Source organism: Colletotrichum spaethianum, assembly GCF_022836535.1.
Source record: "Colletotrichum spaethianum MAFF 239500 DNA, contig28, whole genome shotgun sequence".
NCBI lineage: Eukaryota > Fungi > Ascomycota > Sordariomycetes > Glomerellales > Glomerellaceae > Colletotrichum > Colletotrichum spaethianum.
In genome coordinates, this window is record NW_026054798.1 from 636,043 (window position 1) to 659,190 (window position 23,148).

The following is a 23,148-nucleotide window of genomic DNA, read 5'->3' on the forward strand; positions in this document are numbered from 1 at the left end:
CACCGAATCAGATTGCCTTCCATGTAGGTAGCTCGCGTCGGTGATCCGAGAAACGGCAGTAGTGTGTAAGCCTCCCCCCCTAGATCTGCACTTCGCCTCCTTAGATGCTTACAAGAGGCACATGTAATTTCACACTGTCGTCGTCTACTTTTATGACCTGTTATGGCGTTCGTGACCAAGGGTAATACGGCTCGTTTGCCTGGGCCAAGGTTGGCTTCCATGCGAGTCTCTCTGCCTCACCAACAAAGGCGTTTCCCGAGTGCTCGTCCCCACCCGATTGGGCTCTCTTGATTGTAGGCAGCCTAAGATACCCTGAAGCTGTCCAGTGGCACCCGGGATCTTGCAGTCTTCTAATCAGGACTTTACAGAGATTACAGCGATTGGGAGACTGGAACTGGACTAGTCAAGGCCGCCGCTTGCCATGTCTCGGCTGCCATGTGGCATGGGTCCAGAAGCCGCCTCTGCATTGTTGTTTAGTTCTGACTTAGTCCGGGCCGTCGTCGTCTACACCAGATTCGTCGTCGTTCATGCTGATTGGGAATCCATCCGGCTCGGCGACAGGAGTGGCCATGCTTTGCGGCTCCCAGCTGTTTCAACGGTTGCGGCTGTCTTGCTCGCAGCGGGTTGAGGTTTCCCGTGACCGGCGCTTCGGTGTCGATTGTGGCTGCCTGGGGTCAGTCAAGGATCAAAATTAATTTATGGTAGCATTCCCCGTTGCTGAAATCGCCAAGGTATGGTACGCAAGGATGCTTCAGGCATTCACATTCGGGACCACACGGTAGGGACAGTACCTGTACACTCTCCACACTGGAGAAGAGAAATGTGCGACCTCGCGCACCTACCAGCTTCAAGTACCTTTCCTCCCTTCGATTTGGGGAGGCTGCCTGTGGCAGACAACCGGGGCCAGGGTGCGGGCATGGGCCAGCCAGGCCACGCCCAAAATCCAAACGGGTAACCACTCCGTTGGGTGTGGGGGCCTCGCAACTGGTACGTACTCTAGCATTGGTGCTCACTGGGAACGGCTGCGAGGTTAAAGCCGAAGGGGAAACGACCTTCGAGGTTCGTCATTGGCCCATTTGCGTGATGGACTAAATAAGACAAGAGGCATGTCACTACGGGCCACTCACGACAACTCCACACCTGGTTTTCTTCTCCGTCTCACTCGCTCCAACACTGCTCGCAGCCATTCAGCTCCCAGTCGGAATCTTACCCACCAATGGCACTAATGATACCACCATGAGGCAGCTTCTTTTTTCCTGATCATGACAAACTCGGTCCGGCCAATAGACATAGGCCGGCTCAGGTCTTCTGCAATAGTTGCTGCGCACCCACACTTGGCTGTCCCAGACCAGCTCCCATCCATCAGCCCCCTCACGCAGTGCAGTGCGCTACTCTCACCGTGTATTTTCGGCGACTCCTTCTGCGCATCTGCATCTCTGCATCCTCTGCGCCAACACGACCACTCACACCTTGAGAAACATGGCGCTGAACTCTCAGAGTCTCACTCCATCTCCATGTCCATCACCTCTCCCCGGCTTCAGCACTTCAGCCCGTGCCGACGCTGGGGTTCTTTGTACTCGCTACCTTCCTGATCTCTCTGCCCACAGCCTGAGGCTCCTGGGCTCGGCTCTCGACGTCAGTTCCAGCCAGCCTCATCAGGGTGGGCCACTTCCTTGAGGTCGAGGCCATTACGAATTCAGATCTGCATTCTGGGCCTGAAACACGATATCCCCGTGCCATTAGACCATCGCTACCCTGACTTGTCTTGAATTGCTTGCTTTGAGTTCGGTGGAGAGCCACCGCGGGCCTCATGCTGCTCGCTTCAACTCTCTCCACCTCCCGTCGCGTTGGCTCGTCGTTCATATTCTCTTGCGCCCATCATTCCCTCCGCACTTGCATGGGATGACGGATCCGGCACCGTTCCTCGCCGAGTTGGAGAGGTTCGCAGTTCGTAGCGCATCCAATGCACCTCGCACCCCCCTGTACCTGTTGGCAAGGATGCTCCCGGTACCCCGGTCACCCAAGATGGTGTTTCCTCCCGGTCTGCTGTGGGTTCTCTGTCTAGGTATCTACACAAGGGCTCATCTGCTAGTGTGGGATTTCTGACCAGGAATAGGTTCGCGCGGCGCATCTCTGCTTAGCCCGCCGAGGATCCCCAAGACCGCATGCTGACATCTGCTTCATGGTGCCCTTTTCTCTCCCCTCGTCTTCTGTTGTGACATCTTCCGCATTCATCCTGGTCTTGAAGCATACATCTACTACTCTACTCTCTCTCTCTCTCTCTCTGCCCCCCCCCTCTCTTGTTATATAGCCTCTTGTGTGTCCTGTTCGTCGCCGGTCCTTTGCTCATCAACCATACCAAACTGATATACTCCCGCCAGCTAGTACCCCTACAAGAACTCACTTTAAAGACCAAGGCATATTCTCCGCAGACTCGTCTCTGATCGACAGAGTATTGCTTTTCTAGATCCAAGCCTAACAACGACATCGGTGGTTCTAGCGCTAGGCGCGCCGCATTCATGGCTCCAATGGCGACCACTGATAGCCCAACGAATGGCGTGAAACCCATCAATGTCGATAAGGCCAACGGATATCATACGGAAACCAACGGCACATACCTCAACGGCCACAATGGCTCAACTCCTAGACACAATGGCTTCTCGCCTGCCTCCACAGACTCACGTCCTCAAACAGCATCCTCACGTTCATACCAAGAAGAACCCCCATCCAACGGAATCAGATACAGCAAATCCCATAGAATCCCAACATTCGGCATTCACGAAGAGGATAATGGTCCTAGGTCGAGGGGCTACGCCAATATTCGCACATATGCTGACGATGCCCGGAGACAGTACCCCCGCATCTCGAAGCCCGTAGAGTTGATGCGCAGCAGTTATGACTGTGTTGTCATCGGCTCGGGCTACGGTGGTGCTGTTGCTGCATCCCGCCTTGCTCGCTGCAAAGATGCGAACGGGAAGCGTCAGTCTGTCTGTGTACTGGAACGAGGCCAGGAGAAGTGGCCCGGTGAATATCCCACTGGAGTTCTTGACGCATTTGACGAGGTCCACGTTTCGGGCGAATTCGCTCCTGGTTGGCTTCCAAGTACTACCGTTGAAAGTGGTGACCCAACGGGCATGTATCACCTGATATTTGGAAAGGGGCTGAACGCCATCGTCGGCAATGGTACGCTATCATCGTCTGAAGCTATTACGTTGGAGCATGTTGCTGACCCACGATAGGCCTGGGAGGAACCAGTCTGATGAACGCCAACGTCTTCCTCGAGGCGAACGAAGCCACGTTGTCTATGCCTATTTGGCCGAAGGCCATTAGGGAGGATCCCGGGGGTCTGAAGAAATGTAAGTCGTACCCCTTGAAGTAATGGAAAGCGCCAATCGCAAAAAAACTAACATGATCCGGCTCAGTCTACCAGAGAGCCAGGGAGGTTCTCGAGCCCACTGAATACCCAGACGACTGGCCCGAACTTCCCAAAGTGAACCTCTTCAAGAAACAAGCAGCTGCTCTTGGCCTTGCGAACAAATTCAAAATGGTCCCACAGACAACCAGATTCCGCAACGGTCCTAACAGCACTGGTGTGGAGATGTCCCCGTCAGCTCTGACCGGCCAGGACTGTACCGGTGTCAACGATGGCTCTAAGACTACTACCTTGGTGACCTACCTGGCTGATGCCTGGAACTGGGGCGCAGAGATGTTCTGTGAGAGCGAGGTTCGGTACATTAAGAAGGCCGACCCCAAGGTTGGTGGTTATCTCATATTCTTCGCCTGGCATGGCCGCAACAGGGGTCATTTCAGAGCGAACCTACATGGAGACTTGATGTGGGTTCACGCCAAAGAGTGCGTCTTCTTGGGCGCTGGTGCTATTGGCAGTACCGAGATTCTTCTCCGCAGCAAGGAGATGGGCCTATCAATGAGTCCTCGCGTTGGCGAGAACATGAGCGGCAATGGCGACATGCTGGCTTTCGGGTAGGTCCCGCTCTCTCCGTAGCAAAGTTTTGTGGCTAGCTAACCCCTGAATCAGATACAACATGGACGAAGAGGCGAACGCAATTGGAAAGCCCTTTCCCAGTCCGTATAACCCAATCGGCCCCACGATTAACTCCATCATCGATGACCGAGAGGGGCATGAGAACCCTCTCGATGGATACGTGATCCAGGAGGGTGCGATCCCCCGGTCTTTGACACCGTTCCTCCAGACCCTGTTGGAGATGATGCCTGGCAGCATCGAGGCCACCGGAGAGTCGTTCCAGGAGAAAGTGCGCTCCGCCTTGGCCCGGTATTCGAGCCACTTGTTCGGCGCCTACCGTCAGGGCGGATCAATGGACAATACCCAGGTCTACCTGGTCATGTCCCATGACAGTAGCCAGGCAATGCTTACCCTCAAGGATGATAAGCCGGTTCTCGAGTTCCTGGGTGTTGGGCGTAGCGATCACGTCCGGAAGCTCAACGATTTGTTGGCCAAGGCTACCCAGGCTGTTGGCGGAACGTTCGTCAACAACCCGTTCCACGCCTTGATGGGCGGCCAACAGGTGACGGTGCACCCTATCGGGTAAGTTCAACCTTGGTCCAGCCACGACGTTTTCTAACCGCATGTTTAGTGGAGCATGCATGGCTCGAGATGATACAGGTGCCACCGGCGTCACGAATGATGTCGGCGAGGTATTCGCTGGGGATGAAGACGAAACCCATCCCGGTCTGATTGTTACCGATGCTTCTGTCATCCCTGGCGCCATTGGTGTCAACCCGTTCGCCACCATCACGGCTCTCGCTGAACGTTCGGTCGATGCCTATATCCACAGAAAGAACCTCATGATCCATCCCAACAAGAATGGTATTCTGGACCTCTTCGGCGAGCCTAAGTTTGCACCCAACAATACCCAGGACACAGAAGAGCTCGACATGGAGTGCAAGAAGATCCATGAAGCGAAGTCGTTGATACATCATGCCAGCAGGTCAAAGGCAGGAGGCTTTGGCTTCACCGAAGTCATGTCGGGATTCGTCCACCGCGATGATGGGCTCTTAGCCGACAAGCGCGCCACTTATGAGCTGGCCTACCGAACGGCCAAGAGCCTTTGCGAGAGTGCGAGGTTCTTCCTCAGTGTTCAGGCCTTCAACACCAAGTCCATGATCAAGGAGCCGGATCACTCGGCCATGCTTACAGGCACCTTCGTCTGCCCGACCATCCGCGGGTCTCCGTTCATGGTTCAGCGGGGTGACTTCAACCTCTTCATCCTCGACCAGAAGGCCCCTGGAACTCGGAACATGACCTACGACTTCGACCTGCGAGGTGTCAACGGCGAGAAGTATCACTTCCATGGATACAAGGTTGTCGATTCCTCGGTCGCACTGGCTCCGTTCCAGTTCTGGAAGGCTACCAGCACCCTCTATGTTACCATCTCCGAGCCGAGTCGCAACTTGGAGGCCATTGAGGACTGTGATGAGCCATGGCGTCTCGGAAAGGTCATCGCGAAGGGCATCATGCACATCCAGCCTGCCGACTTCGTTTCTCAGATCATGACCATGACGCCGACTGGGAGCAGTCTCATCAAGAAGGCCTACAGCGCGGCGAGCTTCTTGACCTACTTCACTCGCAAGTCGTTGTCTCTCTTCCTGGCGCCATTTACGCCTTTGCAATATCCCAGCGTCACCTACAACGGCTATGTCAACGACACGCCTCCGACATCATCCTTTGTCATTGTCGCTCGCGACGGCGTCAAGACGCGAATGCACATGTGGGAGCCGACCAACCCGGACATCGAGCCCAAGAACCTCTTCATGATCCCGGGTGCCGCGGTGGACCACCAGATTTACGCTTTGCCGACAATCAAGTACAACGCGGTCAACTACTTCACCCGCGCTGGGTACCGCGTCTTCATTGCAGTCCACCGCATCGGCCAACTGATGGTGGCCCAGAACAACTGGACGACCTACGACGCTCGGCTCGACTTGCAGGCCTGCCTGGAGTACATCCGCGAGAAGTACTCCGAAGGCAACTCCAAGCACAACAAGGTCTACTGCATCGCCCACTGCATGGGAAGCGTCGCCTTCTCCTGCGGTCTTCTTGACGGCACCATCCCCGCGAACTGGGTCCACGGCATCACCGGCAGCCAGGTCTTTATGAACCCCATCTGGACCACCCTCAACATGGCCAAGGTCATGGCGGGCCCCATCCCCCTCGACAAGATGTACAAGATGGTCCTCGGCAACTGGTTCTCCTGCAGCACGGCCAAGGACGACAGCTTGCTTCAGCGGGCCCTCAACGAGGTGCTGCGGCTGTACCCCGAGGAGAGAAAAGAGATATGCAACAACGCCAGCTGTCACCGCTGCACGCTCGTCTTCGGCCGTTGCTGGAACCACAGCAACCTCAACGAGGCGACGCACAGGCAGATCGACCGCTTCTTCGGCGGCGTCAACATGACGCAGCTGCATCTCCTCATGAAGCAAGGATCCGAGGGCTACGTCATGACAAACGGCCCGCTGTTCCGGCCGCTCACGACGACGGAGAACATCCGCCGGCTCCGCGGCATCCCCGTCATGCTCTTTGTGGGACGCGACAACGCCGTGCTGACCCCCGAGGCGACGGAGCGGACGTACGAGATCCTGTGCGACACGTTCGGGTCCCACGGTGGAGGCAGCCAGAAGGGCCTGCAGTATCGTCGTCGCGTCGTACCCGGGTACGGACACCTGGACTGCTGGATGGGCCGCAACGCGTGGAAGGACGTGTACCCCTTTGTCAGGGAGGAGGTCGACCGCGTCGTTCGCGGCGAGGACTACCACTTTGTCGACCCCGACGACAAGTTTTCCCGCATGGTGGAAAGTGGAGAGCTGCTGTACTAGGTGTTGCTGATGTCCGTGGCCTGTAATGCTTTGTTCTTCGTCTTTTGGGGTTGGGGGGCTTATACATCAAGAGGCGGAAACTATATGATACCCCCCCTTCATTTACTTTGGAAACTATACCAACAATGGGGGAGTAAGTGGGAAAGGGGAGCAAACCGGGATCTGAATGATAGAAGAGTTGGGACACTCGCTGTGTATTGGGATGGGAGTTTTGGGCGGGAACAGTCATTGTCATAAAAGGAAGCTGCGCTTCCATACCAAATCTCTATGTTTGATTCCACCTAGGACTAGATAGTCAACACCAAAAACAAGCCGAATGTTGTACACGTACGCCGGAGCCCTCCCGAATTCCCTGATACCATTTTGTCCCCCAGTTCATACACACATTAGTTCCATCTCTCGTTTCCTCTCCCGTCCTAGACCCCCATCGACGGGGCGAGGGGACGACAGGAAGACATGACAAAAGTATACGTACAGATACGTCTCGTATCAAAACATGTCCGCCAGGGGCTTGACGTAGTTTGCTTCCAGCGCATCCCAGTCGACCTCGCCGGCCGGCCGCTCGGCCATTGGCGGCGGCGCCCACGTGTCGTCAAAGACGAGCCGCGTGTCGTCGCGGTAGATGAAGCTCTGGCGGTGCCACTCGTCGTCGCTGGGCGCCTCGATCCGCCCCAACGCGACGTCGAGCTGCTCCACCAAGCCGTCGTCGTCCCAGGCGACCCAGGCTGTCGTCCGGCCCCCCTCGACGTCGACCCTGTACGAGGACGGGCCCCACTCGAACGTGCCGTTGGTGAGCCCCGGGGCCGTGACCTCGACGACCTGGCCCCGCCGCCGCTTCTGCTGGTTCGTCGCCGTGGACGAGGTCGAGGTCATGACGCGGGTGAGCTTCACCTCGAACGGGCCCTTTGTCGTCGCGAACCCGCCCCTGGCGAAGCCGAGCCACTTGGAGAGGTGCGGGCGAACGGTCCACTCGGCGCCCGCGGGAGCGAGGAGCTGGATGCCCAGGACCTCGGACGTCAGCACGCTCGTCGGGCCCGAGGACCACCCGTGGCAGTGGGAGTTGCGCGCCGCGGACCAGTAGGCCGGGTACTGCACGCCGCCGTCGACCATGAAGCCCTCGGCGAGGGTGCTGTTTGTGAAGCCGGGCCCGTCGAGCAGGTAGGACCACTCGAGCAGCATCAGCTCGACGGCCGCGTCGTGGTCGTTGGCGGCGGCGTGGGCGAGCAGCTCAAACGACGAGACAAAGGGGGAGATGACGTTGGGGAACTCAACGGCCGGCGCGCCGTGCCGCGTCCACCGCGACCGCAGGTGCTCCGAGACGACGGCGCGGCGGGACCGCGGCACCGCGCCCGCGATGAGGGCCCAGCTGTTGCCGTCCTGCGGGTCGGTATGTTCCGGACCGCGGCAGCTGCGCCGGCCGATGTTGTCCGAGTAGAGCCCCGTGTCCTTGCAGAAGAGCTGCTGGATCCCCGCGTTGAGGGTTCTGCGTATGCCGGACCAGACCCCGTGCCGGCGGGCCGCGGGCCGGTCGTCGCGGAGCCACTCGGCGAGCTTGATGCTCTTGTCCAGGACGGCGCTGAGGAGGGCGCTGGCCTCGAGGTTGTGGCCCGTCATCCCCGGGCGCAGCCAGTCGGCGCCGCTGGTGACGTGCAGGAGGCCGGTGTGGTCGACCTTGTTGATGCTCACGCCGAGGGCCTCGAGGTACGCCGGCCAGCGCCGGGCGAGCCAGTCGACGTCGCCCGAGAACTTGACGTAGTTGTAGGCGCCCAGCAGGGTATGGAGGTGGTACGTGTCGCTGAACTCGCCGCGGACGCCTAGGGGCGGGCCGGCATACGGCAGCGAGCCGTCGGGGTACTGATGGTCGAAGAGGACGTCCAGGGCGTTGCGGACGGCGAGCATGTCGTAGGTGCTGACGGCGATGCCGGGGACCGCGATGGACATGTCGCCGGGCCAGACGATGCGGTCGCGCTTGGCGCCGTCGGTGGTGACGGCGGTGCCGTTGGCGATGGTGAAGTTGGAGTACCACGACCCCGTGGGCGATTCGTTGTGGTCCCAGTCGCGGTTGTAGTCGATCAGCGCGGAGCCCTCACGCGGGTCGACGGTGGAGAGCTGGAGGGTGTAGGCGCCGGCGTACCAGATGCGGTTGAGCATCGAGTTTGAGCTGTGGAAGTAGCCCGAGTAGGCGCGGCCGTTGGCCTGCGAGGGGAATGCGGTGCAGTTGACCCAGACGTTCTGGAGGGTCACCCACGGCTTCTTGTAGGGATCTCTGCCGGACGAGCTAAGGGGAGCTTGTTCTTTATCGTCGTCGTCGTCGTCGTCGTGCCCGAGGACGGCCTGGCCCTCTGGGCGAGGTCGATCGATGATGCCGTCGTCCGAGAGGACAGGATATTCCGGCATCGAGAGGGTGAGGTACTTGAAGGCTCCCCTCAGAAATTCTTTACCAACGCACACCGTGCCAGTCGTATCGTCAAACTCGAAGTGCAAGGGCAAGTCGCGCTCCAGCTTCTCCGTCGTGGTGTCCGGTTGCGGCCCGGCGTATAGCGAAGATTCGGAGTACGCCAGGTAGATCTCGGGGTCGTTGCCGGCGGAGGATACATCGAAGCATACGCTACGGAGGACCAACAGTGATTAGCCACGGGGGAGCACCGGCAGGGGACCAGACCCGGATAGGTACCGTCCAGCAATGTTCTCCTCAAACACCAGCGTCAACACCCCGCCCGGCCCAATGGTGATGCCGCGGTTGAATGCGTCCACGGCCTCCGCGCCGACCTCCACCGACTCGAGTCCGGATGTCGTTACGTTGCCCTCGGCGTCCCATATGCCGGACGGCACGATGCGGGTCTTGTCTATGGGTGCTTTGATGTATCTCTCCCAAGGCCCCTTGAAGACCGACGTGTTGGGGAGAGCCTCCGGGTCGATAAAGGGCGGCCGCAGTGCCGCCAGGGCAGCGGGCGGCGCGAGAAACAGTGCGAAGGGAGCCCATTTCGCAACGGGCGTCGAGGACTTCATGGCTCCGGCCGACTGCGGGTTGCCAAGCGTACGGAGGATCGACAAGAGGAAAAGGCGGTTCACAATGATTGAGGATATGTCCAACCAGTCGAGGCCATCCGGACAGCGTGTGCGTATGTGGAGGACATGCGCAGTGGCAAGTGTAGAATTGGAAGGCCGTCCCTGTTGAGAGGGATGGATGTAGGAGCGCACGAGCAGTGTTTGTTGAGGCGCAAAAAGTCCGGTTGCAGATTTGGGGCATAGGCCGTTGCACCCAAGTGCCGAGCCGCGCTACCCCGCGTCCAAAACCCCGGTCCCGCAACCCCCGGTCGCCGATCTCCAGCAAGTCTATGCAAATATCCATTCCGGACATGAGTGGCCGCCCCACTACCGTTGAACGTCCTCTGCGTTTGGTGCGTGGCCGGGCAGGCAGGGAAACAGTGGTGAAGTTTCCCATTTGTCTCATCATCACCGATGAACTTATCAACCTACTTCTGTGGTCTGCCGTTCACCAGGTTTCGCCAAACATACAGATACCCACGTTGGAATACTGTATACAACAGCGTGAGACGCACGATGCCATGTCTCAAGTTCTTGCTCTATTTTTACCCCATGGCCCCACCAGTGTGAGTTGGAGCGCGACTCGTAGCGCGACTCGCAGCGCCGTGCTCTTCTATCATGCATCTAGTCCATCCAGCTCTATCAGCTTTCCAACCATCTTAATTACCTCGTTGTCTGTGAGATCCAACCCGGGGTTCTCAATCTTCATCGCAATGACGTCGTCAACCATGCCTCTAAGTCTCGACACCAAGACTCCCAGCCGTGCCCATCCTCGAAGACGCACCCATTCATCGACCACGAGTCCTCGTCCCAAGGTGTCCAGGCTGATAGCACCCGAGAACAGAAGCAAGGTGTAGGCGTTGAAAGCTGCAAAGGTGTCAGTAAGATTCTCTTCGCTCCAAAGACGCGACGACTTACGCGTCAAATCCCGAATGAACGTCTTGCTGGTCGAGATCAGGGTAAAGTACGACATGAATGAAGCGTTGCCGGTGAACCCTTGGCTGCCGAACAGTGTGCTGCTGGGGTGCACAAACACGCGGCCCTGTTCCTGTGTGAAGTACTTGATTGTCCGCGCCTCCGGGTCCAGCTCCTTCGTACCGGATACCGTGCTGGTGAACTTCTTGTCGGGGTATTGGATGCGCGCGATCTGCGGGTTGAATGCCGAAGCCGTGAGCGCTCGGAGAAGCGTCATGCCGGACTTGCTCTGGCTCTGCGCTGCAGCAAACCGATTCGTCTCAACGATTCCGATCTCGGACAGCGCCGAGTAGTACTGCATCCGAGTAGCGGATATGTCGTTCAGCGTGAGCCACGAGAGGAAGTTGTCGTCGCAGAAGTTGCGCAGCTGGCGCTGTCCTACCCCGTCACCTCTCATCTCGTCCCACTGCTTGAAAGCCTCAAGGTCCGTGAGAAGATCGCCGTCGCCGTTTGAGAAACGCATGCGCGCATCCTTTGCCTGGTCGCGCTTGTCCGGAGGCGACATGAACGGACTACGGGTACTGAGAATGGCTGCAATGGTGACACAGTCATCCAGGCATCCGAAGATAGCACCGTAAACCATAAGCTTAGCGCATCGGAGATCGGCTGGGATCATTGCAAGCTGCTGTCCCAGGGCCGTCATCTCATCCCCATCCAACGCACCCATCCGCCGCAGCAACTTGATGGCTCCGTCTACCGCCGTACTGTCTGGCGGCGTGGGCGACTGCGAGAGGAACCCGGCTACGTTCCTCATTCCCATGGCGCGCACCGAAAGACACATCTGCTCCAGCGGCACTCGTCTAATCTCAGGATCAGGACGCTCAGCCATCTGTTGCTCGAGGTTTCTGGTGTAGAGCTTGTAGCATTTGCCCGCCTGGACTCTGCCTGCACGACCGCGTCGTTGCTTGCAGGCAGCCTGCGAGGCCCAGTTCTCCTCCAACTTCCTCATGTTGTTCACAGGGTCGTAAGTGGTCTCCTTCACCTTTCCACTGTCGATGACGGCAACAATATCGTCAATCGTGATGGACGTTTCTGCCACGTTGGTAGCAACCACAATCTTTCTCTTGCCGCTGGGTGGACTGGCAAAGACGCGCTTCTGCTCCTTCGTCTCGAGCGAGGCGTGAAGTGGGAGCACATGCAACGAATTGATCGACCGAAGCGCGCCGCATGCTCTGTTGATCTCTGCCACTCCAGGGAGGAAGATGAGGATCCCGCCTGTTTTTTGCGAATGGGAGAGATCCGCGTCGATCTCTCTGACAGTCTCTGCAAGGAGGTCGTAGTTGATGCGGTGGCCCAGCTTTTGGATTGTTTTGCCCATCGCGTCACCTCGCCCACCATCTACATCACCCGCATCGCCCCTGAAGCCCGTCATGTTGATGATGTCGTCCAAGTAGAAGTCGTCAACAGGGTATGTCCTTCCGGCGATCTCCACCATGCCGACGTCCAGGCCTTGAGAAGTAAAGTAGTAGTTGAAAGATGCGGCGTCCAGGGTAGCACTCATGAGAACCAACTTCAGAAGGTTCTTCCTCTCCTTCATGACCTCTCTGACGATGGTGAGGAGGAAGTCCGTGTCCAGGCTGCGCTCGTGAACCTCGTCAATGACAATGTGACTGACATCAGCTAGCGATGCAGCGACATCTTCAATCCTTCCACCGGAGGTCTGCAGCCTTCTGAGCAGAACACCGGTCGTCACGAACGTAATCTTTGTGTTATTGCTTCGGCGGTTCTCGCCGCGAATGGCATAACCAATTTCGTCTCCGACCCTGGTGCATCGCTCCTCGGCCACGCGGTCGGCCAAACCGAGGGCAGAGATTCTCCTGGGTTGCGTGACGAGCATATTCACACACTTGCCCAGGCCCCTATTGTACAAATCATCCAGGATGAACTGCACCGACTGCGTCGACTTTCCAGATCCAGTCTCTCCACTGATGATGGTGACATGGTTGTGCTCGACGGTGTTGATGATCTTCTCACGAACCTGCCACGCCGGCAACTTCTGGCGCTTCGACATCATCTTCTCCCAGGCGGGTTCCTCGGTTCTCCTCAGCCACTCGTCTCGCGTCCGCGAATCGGGTGTCCATGAGATGGGCTTAGGAAGCCTCTGTGTTTTGGTCGAGGGCCTCTGCGGCCGAGACTCGCTGGGGACCTCGGATGCCGTCGATGCCACCGCAGAGATCTCGGAAAGCTTTCCGGGACGTTCAATGATGTCGTCGATGTTCTGCTGAATCCAGTCGATGGCAACAAAAACCTTCATGGGCTCCTCCCAGTAGGAATCCTCCAAATAGGCAAGCGTTTGCTTGATAATGGACAACTTGATTTGCGCCGGAAGCGGTGCTACGACGGCGAAGATGAGCTGGGCAGGGTAGTTGGGCGTCTTGCGGACCTGGACTGCCGCATCTACCTGCTTGCCTGCGTTCTTGACCTTCTCAAGCTTTACTTCAATAATATCGGGCGATGTCTTCTTGAAATGGTCGCCGAAAGAAGACTCCATCGCAGACACTTCGTCGTCCCACAACTCATCAGCCGAGACGCCTGGTGGGAGGAGCTCATCCACAGTGCTTCGCTGTGCGTCTGCCGATACCTGTCCCACAAGACGTTGCTGAAGAAGCTCTGCCGCCCTGCCTTCATTGCCGCCAGCCTCTTCGAAGACGCGGGCGCAAAGATCGGGGGCGTAGCCTGATTCGGAGAGGCGCTTAATGGCACCCTCCTTCTTGAGATCCATCGAGGCGACAGAGATTCCCGCGGCATAGCTCTCCGGCAGGGCCCAACGTGGCAGGTCGTCCTCGGGCACGTGAATCAACAGCCACTCCAGCGTCTCCTCACGATCCTTGCAGATCTCTGTGGCTTCTTCGACGTGACTACGTCGGAAGCCTAGCTTGCTGAGCTCCTCGGTGATGGCCTTCTTTTGCGCTGCCGACATCTGCACCTTGTTCGGATTCCACGTGACGTACTTCTGGATCAGAGCCTCGACCTGCGTCCGGGAACGCTTGCCCATTTCGATCTTTGGCGCTGTGGTCCAGCCCTTCATGGCGTTTGATGCGCCCAGTCCTGATGCTCCAGGCATGGACTTTGCCTTCTCCTTGGCCGCCTCGGCCTCCTTTCGCTTCTTCTCAGCAGCTGCCTTGGAATCCTGTCTTTCCCTAAGAGTCTTGAAAGGGTCTGCATCGTACATCCATGCCTTTCCGTCCTTGACGTCCTGTTTCTTGATGTCTTGAAAGTCCTTCCACATGGACTTGTAGTCCGGCGGCAGCACGGTGTGCTTGTTCTGCATGCTGCAGACCCTAAAGAGGGCATAGGTTGCCGCGGCGTGCCTGGCCTCCAGGGCAGTGGGCCTTGTGAGGAGGTGCTTGTAGTCCGGTGCGATCTTGAACGGGTCCAGGGTCATGAGCTCCTTAGTCTTCGGATCCTTTGCACTAATGGTAACAAAGCAGGCATATCCCTCGGGAGTCTTGCGCATGTCGTAGACGGGCTTTTCCCACTGCTGCTTCTGGCAGTACTCGTTGAAGAGGTTCTGGGGCAGCTTCCCCGTCCATGATGACCCGCCGATGATTTGTTTGACTGTCGGCTTGTTGGCAGCTGGGCCCGCGGCCTGCTCCATGAGTGAAAGGCCGGCGGTCTTCTTGCTCTTGGCACCATCTTTGGACGACGATGCGGCGGGTTGAGCTGCCGGGGCCGCCGCTGCGGCCTTATCCTTTCCCTTGCCTTTCTTGGGGGGCGCCATGGCTTTTTTGGCTGTGCTTGCGAGTCTTCGGCTAAGGGCAGAACCGGGCCATGCAGGCGTTATGGTCAAAGGGGAAGGGTGTTTGTATGGGCAAGTGAGTGGATATCACCGCGCCGAAGAGAGGTCGTTGAGATGGATGTCACTGAAAAAAGTCTAGGGAAATTTTATTCACCCGTAGATTTCCCACGTCAGTGGTCGTTGGTGTCGCGGCGGCCACCGGTTTAGGTGTCAGCGGTCCTGCAGAGGCGGCTTTGCAGTGGGCACCCGGCGACCTTGGCACCATGGGCAAATGGCAAGGCGGTGCTAGGTAGGTATTTGAGTTGTGGTTGGCATGGCGGGGCACACGGCTGCAGCTGCAGCTACCCCGCTGTGGGTAAGAGATCCCCTTGAAGCTTCCCCCATCCCAATGCGCATTCACTTGCACCTCTCAAAAAAACAAAAAAAACCACTGCTAGTCAAGACAGGCATCACGGCGTGAGTCACGAACCGCCGCGCCGATCGCCTCTCATCGCCCTGACCATACACGTGTATAATGGGAGACTGAAGCCACGCTTGAGGGTGATACGCGCAGCCGACCCTCCTGACTTCAGCCTTGCGTCTCTTAGAAACCCAACAGTAGCAATGGCGGTGGAAGACTCGGACCCAGAGGATGCCATCACCCAAGACGAGATCCAAGGGACAGCTCCCGCGCCGTCCGCCCCACGGAACGCTTGTGAGTGTACTCCAGGTTCATTCTCGTACGTAGCGCGCGTTCTAACGAGTGCGCTTTCAAGTCGCGGAGCTTATGGCCCGAAAGCGCAAGTCCGAACCGGGCCCTGAACCATCCAAGTCCTCCCGTAACAAGGTCTCCCGAAGCCGCGACGGCCTCGGCGCATACATCGAGAATCCATCTGCTTTCCCCGCCTCGCGTGTTATATACCACAACGACGACTTCGTCGCCATAAACGATCTCTACCCCAAAGCCAGCGTACACACGCTGTTGCTGCCCCGGTCCCCAAAACATAACCTACTCCACCCATTTAATGCGTTCGAGGATGTCGAGTTCCTCGCGTCGGTGCAGGAGGAGGTGCTCAAGCTCAAGGATCTCGTGGCCAAAGAGCTGCAGCGGCGGTTCGGCAAAGGAAGCAGGGCAGAGGAGGCGCGGGAGGCCGTACTAGACGGGCGCGTCGAGCCGGAGGGTGGAGAGCTACCCAAGGGTCGTGACTGGCACGCCGAGATCATCACGGGGATACATGCGCATCCCAGCATGAACCACCTACACGTCCACGTGCTCTCGCGGGACATGTACTCGGAGTGTATGAAGCACCGCAAGCACTACAACTCCTTCAACACCCCGTTCCTAGTCGATGTCGCCGACTTTCCACTAGCGGCTGACTACCCTAGGCGCCACCCTGGGCACGAGGGATATCTCATGAAGAGGGATCTTGTTTGCTGGAGGTGTGGCGAGAACTTTAAGAATCAGTTTGCGAAGCTCAAAGAGCACTTGGCGGTCGAGTTTGTCGAGTGGAAAGGGGAATAACAGCAGTCGATGCTCAATGGCATGATTCCTGGGAGGCAATCAAAGGGAACAAGGGCACGCAACACCTAGAACAGCGTGACCATGTCCAAGGTCCCAAATGCCGCGTGCTAACAGCAGAAGCCAGGCGGGGTAGAAGACATTAGTCTTATATTCAGCAAAAAGCATGGTATCTTAACAACGACCGAATCCTCGTGTGCCGGGCGGTCTGCTGGCGGAGTCTTGAACGACATTACCGTCGTCGACGCCAAAATCTTCTGATGAGCCCTTTCGGAAGCGATACCCCAACGCCTTTCTGTTGCAAAGCTTTTCTCAGTTCCCACCAGACCTAAATCCCAAGACCCCATCCATTGTAGATGTAGTAGCAGCAAATGTTTTTCTTCTCTCGTTCGTCGTTATTACTGTTGGTAAAAGGAAATCGCTGTCAGCCGAACAATCCTCGCATCATTTTCGACGGGAACCAGCGACGAACCTCTTCGGCGGCGTCGGAGGGTGACTTCGCGACATCTTCAAGAGCCTGGTCTTCACATTTCAGTGAGCTGACGCCTTTCACTCATTGGGGCAGCCAAGCAATACGGCGCCAGACAAGCAGGAGTAGAGGTCCGCTAACCTTCCTCGTCAGAGGCAGACGACGAATCAGAGGCGGATGACTCCTTCATCGAGACGTCGCTCTTCTTGCCCTTGCTCTTCTTGGCTGACTCGGCGTTCTTGGGTGTAGGCGCGGTGGACGCGTCGGATTTGCGAGGGCGACCGCGGGGGCGACCAGTGGATTTGGCCGGCGTGCTCTTCTTGGGCGTGGCGGCCGAGGCCTTGGGAGAGGCAGTCGCGTCGGCGACATCGCTCTTTCTGGGTCTGCCGCGTCCTCTGCCGGTGCCCGTGGCGGGCTTGGGAGCGACGGCCTTCTTCACGCCCCGCTACCTTTGGGGCGACCACGAGGACGTCCCGTGGGCACGTAAGCGGCCTTCTTTTGGCCATCGGCTTTGGGGGGCCTACCGCGGCCGCGCTTCTTGGGGGTTTCCTCGGGTGTGGTTGGGGCCATCGTCGTGGGTGTGGTTATACGCTGAACGGATGAAACGAAGGAAAATGTGAAGAGCTGCACTAAAATCCAAAGTATTCAAGAGAAATAAAATAAAATAAAATACCTTTGAGCTGCGTAATGCTTATGCTCCTGGATTGCTGAAAGAGCGGCAGTCGCTGCTTGGAGTAAGATGAAAGGTTGGGGGTGCGGGAGAGAAGGAGGACGAGAAGAGTGCGCGATGGGAGACGAGCTCTTTGAGACCCCAATTCTGTGTTGCAGCAGTAATCAAGGTCCACTCTGCTTAGCGCGGAAGCGGCCCGTGGCCGGAAAGCGCGTTTGCGCGTCATTGTGGTCCGCACCTGGGGAAGCTTCGCGTAAGGCAGGGGCCCAGCTTCCCATTGCTTCTGGAGAGCTCATCTATTCTGTGGCTGGGTAAACACCGGTTATTTCAACCTGGTGCAGTTGTTCTCACTGGAAAGCAGCAATTCCCTGTCGTATCTTCGGGTTTATTGAGTAATTTTCTCATTGCAGAGTTTCAATTGATCTAGAGAGCCCCTTTGAGAGTTCAGAGTAGTATGTTACTGTTGTAACTTACTGACGATACTAACACCAACATGCGACAGAGAGCTTTACCTTCAGCACCATCAAAACCAGTCAGATTAGCTCCCTGAAACACGGATCAGATGCACATCAGGTCATTGTGCTAGGAATACTTGCTTCTTTTCTAATTTTTCCACTCATGTTTCGATCTCTCCTCCTCGAGCTCAATTGGTAGGGGGGCACGAGAAAAAGAAAGCCTGGTATTTGGGGTATATACTGGCGAGCAGCTTTGGTGATTCACTCGCGGTTAATCGTGTTCATGTGGCAGCAAAGCTTCGCCAAGTTCCAGGTAACGGCAAAATTCACTGTAGTTTCTACAGCAGTTCTTTGGCATTAGCTTCATGCCTTGTATGCAAGTATTGTACAACACTTTTGTGGTCCCTTCCTCCCGAAATCAACCGACTGTGCACATCCCGCAAGCTTGTCTTTCAGCCTGTCGGATGCTCCCAAGCCGCCAATCTGTAACCGCATGGGCGCTTCGTGTCTAAGCGCGTCTGGTGCGTCGCGTGGTTCGCGTCGTAGTGGTGCTGTCGTCCTACTCAGCACCCTTCCTGAGCTTGCCGCTGGCACCGCTCTTGACGCGCTTGGCGACAGGGCGGTTAATGTGGTGCTCGGGGATCCAGCTCTCGTCGTAGCTCTTGCCCGTGGAGGTGGCCTCGGCGGCGGCATCAGAGTCGGCCAGAGGCACGGTGACACTAACAGTGCGCGCCTTCTTGGAGGACTTGGCCTTCTTGGCCTGGGGGAACAGAGCCTCGATCCAGGTCTTGTAGACGAAGTAGAGAGTGCCCGCGAAGGCACCAGAGAGGAAGAGATAGAGGAAGATGCTAAGGGAACTGTCAGTCTGTCTGTCACTTCATCGCGTTGGGTGGCGCATGGGCATCTGAACATACATCTGGGGGTCAAAGATGCTGGTAGGAGGCTCGACGATGGAGGCGGTGGAGTTGTATGCCTGGACCTGGAAGACGTCACCCTTGGCGTTGCTGACGACAGCAATGAGCTGAAGCAGGACATCCTGGGGGTTGGCGTCAAGGGCGAACGAGTAGGGAACAGCCTTCTTGTCGCCAGCCTCGATGGTCAGGTCGTAGCGGGCAGCAGTCAGGTTGCGAATAATGTTGTCGGTTGGGAGAGCATCCTCGGGAAGCTCCTTGGTGCTAGACAAGGTGCCGCCAACCATTGCGACCTGAATCGGCGCATCCTCGTTGTTTGTGAACTCGATGAAGGCCTTCGTGGGGTGACCGTTGACGATCTTGACACCGAAGATGTCGGCATCAGGGAAGGTAGTCTCGATGTCGGCCTTGAGAGCGGGCGCAGAAGCATCGGTGTCAACCTACAGCAGGTTAGATGAAAATGTTACCGAGCTCGGAGAATGGCGAGCAACACGTACTGGTGCCTCAGCGGCGAACACGCCGGAGAGGGGCAGGGCCAGCAGGGCCAGGAGAGAAGACTTTAGGTAAACCATTGTAGCGGCGACGGAGGGATGAGATTGAGTGCGACGTGACCAATTCAACAATCGCAACCAATGGAAGGAGTGGGGGAGGGAAGGGGAGAAGAAAGGATAAGGGAGACACGAAGTCAAGTGTGGGAGAGGAGTTGCGAGATGGGGGAGAGCAAAGGGGGAAGAGGGGAGGGTAGATCCAATCCAATTCAGATCGTCTCTCTGCTGAGGTGTCAGGTTTGGACAGGAGGCAACGGAAAAATAAAGTGTGCGTGGGTGCGCGGGTGATTCAGCAATGGCAGGCAATGCCAGAGTGAGGTGCGAATCAGCAATGTGGCCTCACAGTAGTTGATCCACTGGAGAAAGCGAAGCAAAGGGGACCTACCTGCCCCAGCCAAGCACGCCTCGGCCTTGGATGGGAGCTGTGGGCCAATGAGAGGCCCGGGATCGTGCGGAGCTTCCCCATGGCGTAAGTGCCACATGGAGAACCAGCCACCCGAACCAGGGCTGCGGGGCTTGCAGAGCTCCATGAGCTCCAGGCCAGGGAAGAGCTTCGTCCGATTGAGTGTGGCAACTTGAATGATGGGCAGCGGCTTCAACTTGAACAACGATCTTCACAAGCAAAGTTTCGACCGACAATCAAGTGTTGACTGCTCAAGATATTTCACTGCGTTCTTACTGACCCGTCTACCGTGACGCCGTCATCGTGGCCATGTCAGCTGATCCTCTAGCCGAACTGTAACAGTACATAGAAGATGCAAATCCCTTTGCAAAAGAAGAATTATAACTCATACACAAGTGTGGTGCCTTGTCCTAAACCCTTTATCCTCAGGCAGTTAATCATAGTCTGTGCCTGTTCATCTATGCCACAAGCCTCCACGTATTGCACTTGCTTTTGGTTTCGGTTCTGGTATGTTGCTCCTGAAAGCCACGTCCCTTGGCTGTATGCCATGCCTTGCCCTGCCCTGCCCTCTGTGGGAACCATCCTCCAACGCCGAAAAATGCTGGCCGCATAAAATGAAGAAGAAAAACAAACCGACGTGGGCCAACGGAAATGAAATGAAAGGCTGAGTAGAAAACCAGTCATGGTATCGTCAAGTCATCCAGTGTCGTCAACAGACCGCCATAACGGTCCAAAACATTGCTCAAAAAAGGGTTGCCGGCCATTGATTAGTCGTCGCATCTCAAGGCTGGGCTGGTCTGCCCACCCCATACTTGCAATTGTCGTATTATAGCAGCTGCCCGAGTGCAAATCGGTGTCACAACCGACATCGCTAAGAAAGAAGCATTGGCATCGCGTCGAGCCATGCACCCTGTTGGCGCATGGGTGCCAAGTCTCTTGCATGATGCGCAGCTGTTGGTCGAGCACGATTGTCCTACTAGCCCTGGAGCTCGACCATCGCCTTGGCATGATGAGGCTGGCTAATGTTGCCATCAAACTCGCCAAAGTCAAGAGCCGAAGCACGACCGGTGGAGTGGCGGTACGGAAGCGTGAAACCCTTGCTGATTTCGGTTTGAACGTACTCGGCAGCGCGCTTGTACCGCTTATCCGAGTACTTTTCGAATACGGCAAGGTGGTGCTTGCGCGGGGAGTGGCAGCACTCCAGAATCATCGTAACCAGGTTCCTTAGCTGGCCCCATGTATATCCTGAGTAGTGGACATGCGCAGGAGTCTACATCGTGTTAGCACTGCCTCGGGAGATGAACATGGCGGTGGACTTACCCAGTCACCCTTCTTCAGGATCAAGCGAGATAGGCAGTGCGCAGCCGCGGCGAGGAAGCTGGGCGGGCTTGCAACAAAACGCTCATCCATGATGGTCACCTCCAGGAAATACTTTGCCAACGTGCGCGTCTCGAGATCATAATCGTCCGCCTTGCTGACGCGGCGCAGGAAGCTCATCGGGCCGGGGAAGCCCAGCTCGAAGCTCAGCATGCTGAGCATAAACCGCTCCGCCTTGAGAATCTCGTCAACCTTGTAACCGTTGTCCACCATGAATACGATCTCCTGCAGCGATGGGCAGTTAATCTCCTCGTACTTGGAAGCCACAAGCAAGGCGGTGGCGCCAACAAGCTGGAGCTTGCCAATCGACACAACCTTGTATGAAAGGAAGCGGTCAATGTAGTTGACCGTCAAGAAAAGCGTCTCTGGCAGGAGACTGAAACGGTGGTGGACCTGGACAAGCCAATCCATCAAGACGGAACGCATGGACCATTGGATCTCGGCCTGGTGGTCCATGTAGTGAGGATCGGGCAACATTCTCATCTGAACACGGTTCGGTTAGCAGTGACCACCACAACGCAGGTTTCTGGTTCAAACAAACCTCGAGCTCCCTCATGTACTCGAAAATATCATCACCGTACTCTGCAACCATGCAGACGTCCCAGATCTCGTCGTCAACCTCCTCCTGGGTACGAGTACTCTCGACGATGGCACGGGCGGTCTCCAATTCTTGCTCGACCTTGTCGGTAATCTTAGGTGCGAGCACAGTGGTTGCGCCGCCAGTGGTGAGATCGCCACGGGAACGGTAAGAGTGCGCAGTCGTGTAGCCCTGGTCATCGTAGAGCTCCTCCTCCTCTTCTTCCTCATCCCAGTACTCTTCTGGCTCAGACAGTGTTGGAGCAACCACTGCTTCGGCGAGCTGCTCCATAGAATGCTTCTCGGCGTTGCCCTCGAGAAGGGCAATAGCCTTCTGCATCTCATCTCCTTCGTCCGCCACGTCCAGTGAGCGTCTGTGGTAAGGACCATGGTACTGCTCGTCGCCAATGTGCTCGACAGCATCCTCGTAGGCGGCTTCCGTCACGTCATCCATCGGCTTCCAGGTTTCGGTGCCAAGGGCTTGGTGTGTAGATGTTGTAGACAGCTTGCTTTGCGTGCGTCGCAGAACATGTGCAGCGGGCTCCTTCTTAAGCTGAGGCTGAGACTTGTGATGGCGAGGCTGCTTGCTTGAGGCCGTCTCTGTCGGCGCAATGGGATCCTGGGCGACATATTTGCTCTTCGAAGGACGGGGTTCGTAGAGCTGAGCCGCAGAGGCTCTCTTCGCAACCTGCTTGTTTTGCGTCTGTGAATCGTTGCGGACCGAGGTTCTCGGCTGCTTCCATTCTGCGGTAACAGGACCACTCTTGTTGCCCAGCACTGCAGCCCGCTGGGCGGGCCGTGAAAAGCCGTCCTTGCCATTGACCGCGTTCTCCTTGTTGTAGGCAAAGTCTGCGCCCTTGCCCTTGCCAGGCAGCTGGTCGGTAGGCAGAGCAGTGAGGTTTTTGACCGTGTTGCTGACGTCGCCGAAAGCGGTTCGCTTAGCAGCAGCCTGCAGACCGCCACCGTTTCGAGACATGAGGTTGCCTGTCGACTTATGTCGCTGATGAAGGGAATCGTGCTTCGAAGGGATGATGTTCTCGTTGCCACCGACGTGGACTTTGAGGCGCTGGGGCTGTTTGGGTGGACGTCAGTCAATAGTTCAGAGGAGTCTCGCCCTCTGGGCATTAAAGTCGGGTGCAGCCGTTACGAGGGAGGCGGGATGTAGGTAGGGAGGGCAATGACTTACTCTAGCGTCCATTGCGACTGCTGCTGGCCTTGCGATAGCTAGCACTGCTGATTGAAAATTGCTTGCGACGGCACCTCGTGGGGCAGTGAGAAATTATGAAGTCGCCGCGGATGAAGATGTGTAGAGCGAAAAATGGCGCGTCGAAATAGCATGTAAACACCAGTGAGTGCGTGGATTGTCCCGTATTGTGTTGTGTTGTGAAAAGCCCTCTGGTCCCTAATTGTTGCCGATCAAGTTCGGGCACGGTTGGTCGGAGTGAAGGGATGGACGAGGGACGGGAGATTGCGATGGGTAGGGATATAAAAGAAGGGAAGGCTGATTTATCTCGGGGATTAGCAGAGGATAAGAACCAGTGCCAGGCTGCCTCGACAACGGGCCAAAGTGGAGGGAAGGATGGGGACGGGGTTGAGGGTCAAGAAGCAGCTCTTGGATGGGAAGAAA

General features: G+C 57.0%; 7 protein-coding genes across 7 annotated transcripts; 2 read left to right on the top strand and 5 right to left on the bottom strand.

The window, feature by feature from the left end:
* Positions 1–2,528: 2,528 nt before the first annotated feature.
* Positions 2,529–6,852, top strand: ColSpa_09515 (cholesterol oxidase; the record flags this gene model as incomplete). Its single annotated transcript, XM_049275727.1, has 5 exons — positions 2,529–3,183; positions 3,240–3,356; positions 3,423–3,981; positions 4,037–4,564; positions 4,614–6,852. 5 exons carry the CDS (start codon positions 2,529–2,531, stop codon positions 6,850–6,852), a joined length of 4,098 nt encoding a protein of 1,365 aa, XP_049131684.1.
* Positions 6,853–7,341: 489 nt separating this feature from the next.
* ColSpa_09516 (uncharacterized protein) lies at positions 7,342–9,861 on the bottom strand (the record flags this gene model as incomplete). Its single annotated transcript, XM_049275728.1, has 2 exons — positions 7,342–9,460; positions 9,527–9,861. 2 exons carry the CDS (start codon positions 9,859–9,861, stop codon positions 7,342–7,344), a joined length of 2,454 nt encoding a protein of 817 aa, XP_049131685.1.
* Positions 9,862–10,516: 655 nt separating this feature from the next.
* Positions 10,517–14,596, bottom strand: ColSpa_09517 (putative ATPase YjoB; the record flags this gene model as incomplete). The annotated part of the gene is made up of 1 exon (XM_049275729.1): positions 10,517–14,596. The coding sequence occupies one exon, from the start codon at positions 14,594–14,596 to the stop codon at positions 10,517–10,519; it is 4,080 nt and encodes a 1,359-aa protein (XP_049131686.1).
* A 621-nt stretch (positions 14,597–15,217) lies between these two features.
* On the top strand, positions 15,218–16,115 carry ColSpa_09518 (aprataxin-like protein; the record flags this gene model as incomplete). Its single annotated transcript, XM_049275730.1, has 2 exons — positions 15,218–15,308; positions 15,370–16,115. 2 exons carry the CDS (start codon positions 15,218–15,220, stop codon positions 16,113–16,115), a joined length of 837 nt encoding a protein of 278 aa, XP_049131687.1.
* A 602-nt stretch (positions 16,116–16,717) lies between these two features.
* Positions 16,718–17,151, bottom strand: ColSpa_09519 (uncharacterized protein; the record flags this gene model as incomplete). The annotated part of the gene is made up of 2 exons (XM_049275731.1): positions 16,718–17,026; positions 17,065–17,151. 2 exons carry the CDS (start codon positions 17,149–17,151, stop codon positions 16,718–16,720), a joined length of 396 nt encoding a protein of 131 aa, XP_049131688.1.
* Positions 17,152–18,265: 1,114 nt separating this feature from the next.
* On the bottom strand, positions 18,266–19,189 carry ColSpa_09520 (increased recombination centers protein 22; the record flags this gene model as incomplete). Its single annotated transcript, XM_049275732.1, has 3 exons — positions 18,266–18,563; positions 18,621–19,057; positions 19,115–19,189. The coding sequence occupies 3 exons, from the start codon at positions 19,187–19,189 to the stop codon at positions 18,266–18,268; spliced, it is 810 nt and encodes a 269-aa protein (XP_049131689.1).
* Positions 19,190–20,544: 1,355 nt separating this feature from the next.
* ColSpa_09521 (G2/mitotic-specific cyclin-4) lies at positions 20,545–22,719 on the bottom strand (the record flags this gene model as incomplete). Its single annotated transcript, XM_049275733.1, has 4 exons — positions 20,545–20,838; positions 20,889–21,428; positions 21,487–22,593; positions 22,708–22,719. The coding sequence occupies 4 exons, from the start codon at positions 22,717–22,719 to the stop codon at positions 20,545–20,547; spliced, it is 1,953 nt and encodes a 650-aa protein (XP_049131690.1).
* Between the last annotated feature and the right edge of the window lie 429 nt (positions 22,720–23,148).